The sequence below is a fragment of the Halyomorpha halys genome, unplaced genomic scaffold (assembly GCF_000696795.3).
Source record: "Halyomorpha halys isolate HHAL.00 unplaced genomic scaffold, Hhal_1.1 Scaffold590.1, whole genome shotgun sequence".
Taxonomy (NCBI): Eukaryota; Metazoa; Arthropoda; class Insecta; order Hemiptera; family Pentatomidae; genus Halyomorpha; species Halyomorpha halys.
This window is the reverse complement of record NW_027109458.1, coordinates 215045-217008: the sequence shown is the minus strand read 5'-3', so window position 1 is coordinate 217008 and position 1964 is coordinate 215045. Positions and strand designations below refer to the sequence as shown.

Sequence of the window (1964 nt, the reverse complement as noted above, 5' to 3'; positions counted from 1 at the left end):
CGGTATCTGGTTCTGGCCAAATCGGCAACATATGGAACATTGAGGTCCTGATGGATGACTTGATTTATGACAAAGTAAGGAGCATTAAGTATTTTGGACTGTAAGGATTGGATTCTGGAGGAATTTGATGGTTTAGTGGAGCCCCAAAGCGTATGTCCAGATAGGCCTTATAATAGTCATGTAGATCAGTCTTTTGTAATGGATTGGCAATTTAGATCGTTTGTCTAGTAAATGTTCCATTAGTTGGAATCTACGAGCAGTTTCTTGTCTTTTTAGTCTTGTATGAGGATTCCATGTCAGTCGTTTGTCGAGAACAACTGATAATTAAAATTATTTATAAACGTTTTTCCTAAACATATTAACAACGTTTTTTAAAAATAATTTTCGCTCTCAGTGTAAAACTTAATCATTATTTTTTAATTCTGCATAGACCAGTTTGTTTTGAATTGCACATCCTTATCAGGTTTTCTAAACCTGTCCGAGGTTTAAGGTACACCCAATGGTCTTTGGTTTCTATACCATATTATTATACAATGCATATTGTTTAGATTATTTCATTTCTGTAGTTTCTTTTTATCATTATTATTTTTTTTTTTTTTTGTAGCTAACAAGATCAAAAAGATTACCAACTTGACGAAACGCTATTTTCCCAAGTTGAAATTCCTCTCTATGTCCATCAACCAGATTTCTTCACTTCGGTTTCCCTGGAGCAATAACCTGGTTTACCTGTATTTGGTAAGTCCTTTATTTATTTATTATAGTAGAACCTCGGTTATAAGAGATTTTTAGGAACTTTTTTCTATAAATGGACTCATTACATTGAGATTCGCTTTATCGTTATATTCTAAATATTTTTATTTTAATTACATAATTTGTCCTTTCAGGACATCGAATCGAAATTGATAACATAAAAAAAAATCAAATCGACCGCATCGGTACCAGATCATAATTATTATTTATATATGGCGTTCATGCTTCAACTGCACATGAACCTACTTAAAAAAAAAATTAGATCAGCGACATTTTTTTTTCTTTTGTCGGGCCAAGACTCCCATCGGAGTCCCATACCCTAGTTATCCCAGGTGACCAACAGATTCTAACCATGGTGGGGAGGTCAAGTTTTTCATTTTGTGGGACCACCACTCTCTGAAAAAAAGTCAACGCCCCAGGCTTTGAACCGGCGCCGCACGCAGATCTCAGATTGATAGACCTGCTACTAACCACCTGTGCAACGGACGGCCCGGAGACATATTTCACGATTACTTTCTTTTTAAGATTCCTTTACTCTATGTCTGACTGCGGTCAATCTTCCGCGAGATTATTAACTATTTTTTTATTTTTATATTTAAATATTTTAATCTACACGACTTGATACTGTATTAAAAAAAATTAATTTAAGTATAATATATAAATTTTAAAGAGCAGAAAAACATAATTTATACCAGGGTAACATTTCTCACCTATTGCTGGCCTCTCTTATTATTATTTAACAGCAATTATTATAAATAACCTTCTATGACTATTGTTATAAACTGTATAGTGGTTCCAAGAACATATGGCCTATTAATGTTGCCTAACTGGCCATTTCGCGACCAAAAGAAGTGATCTTTTTCTTTATGAGATCATATAGTTCTACTTTGTCACTAGTGAAAGTAATAGCATCAGGTAGAACCAAAAATGTCATTCAACCTGACTCTGACATCTCTCATACAACTTTATGTTTAACACAAAACCAATATCTCACCCCAATTTACAGACCAATACCACCTTCTAGACGTTTATTCGCCTATTTACCTGGATCACATTGGTTACTCTCACTATTCTACTCCTGAATCCACGATATTATTGGGCTTCCTTATAATCGGTTACTACCAAAATCCTTCGTAAAATCCTCAATGCTCCTTATTTTGTTACTAATAAAACCATCCATAAAGACCTAAATGTTCCTTATGTAACCGATCTAG

The 1964-nt window shown here is 34.1% G+C and overlaps 1 protein-coding gene across 1 annotated transcript in view; it reads left to right on the top strand.

The window, feature by feature from the left end:
* The window catches only part of LOC106684549 (leucine-rich repeat-containing protein 23), a gene marked incomplete at its 3' end in the record, with an annotated part of 133802 nt that extends 133067 nt beyond the window's left edge, over positions 1–735 (top strand). Inside the window, 1 exon segment of the mRNA XM_067047652.1 lies at positions 605–735. Within this exon segment, the coding sequence (XP_066903753.1) occupies positions 605–735 (131 nt within the window).
* Positions 736–1964: the final 1229 nt, after the last annotated feature.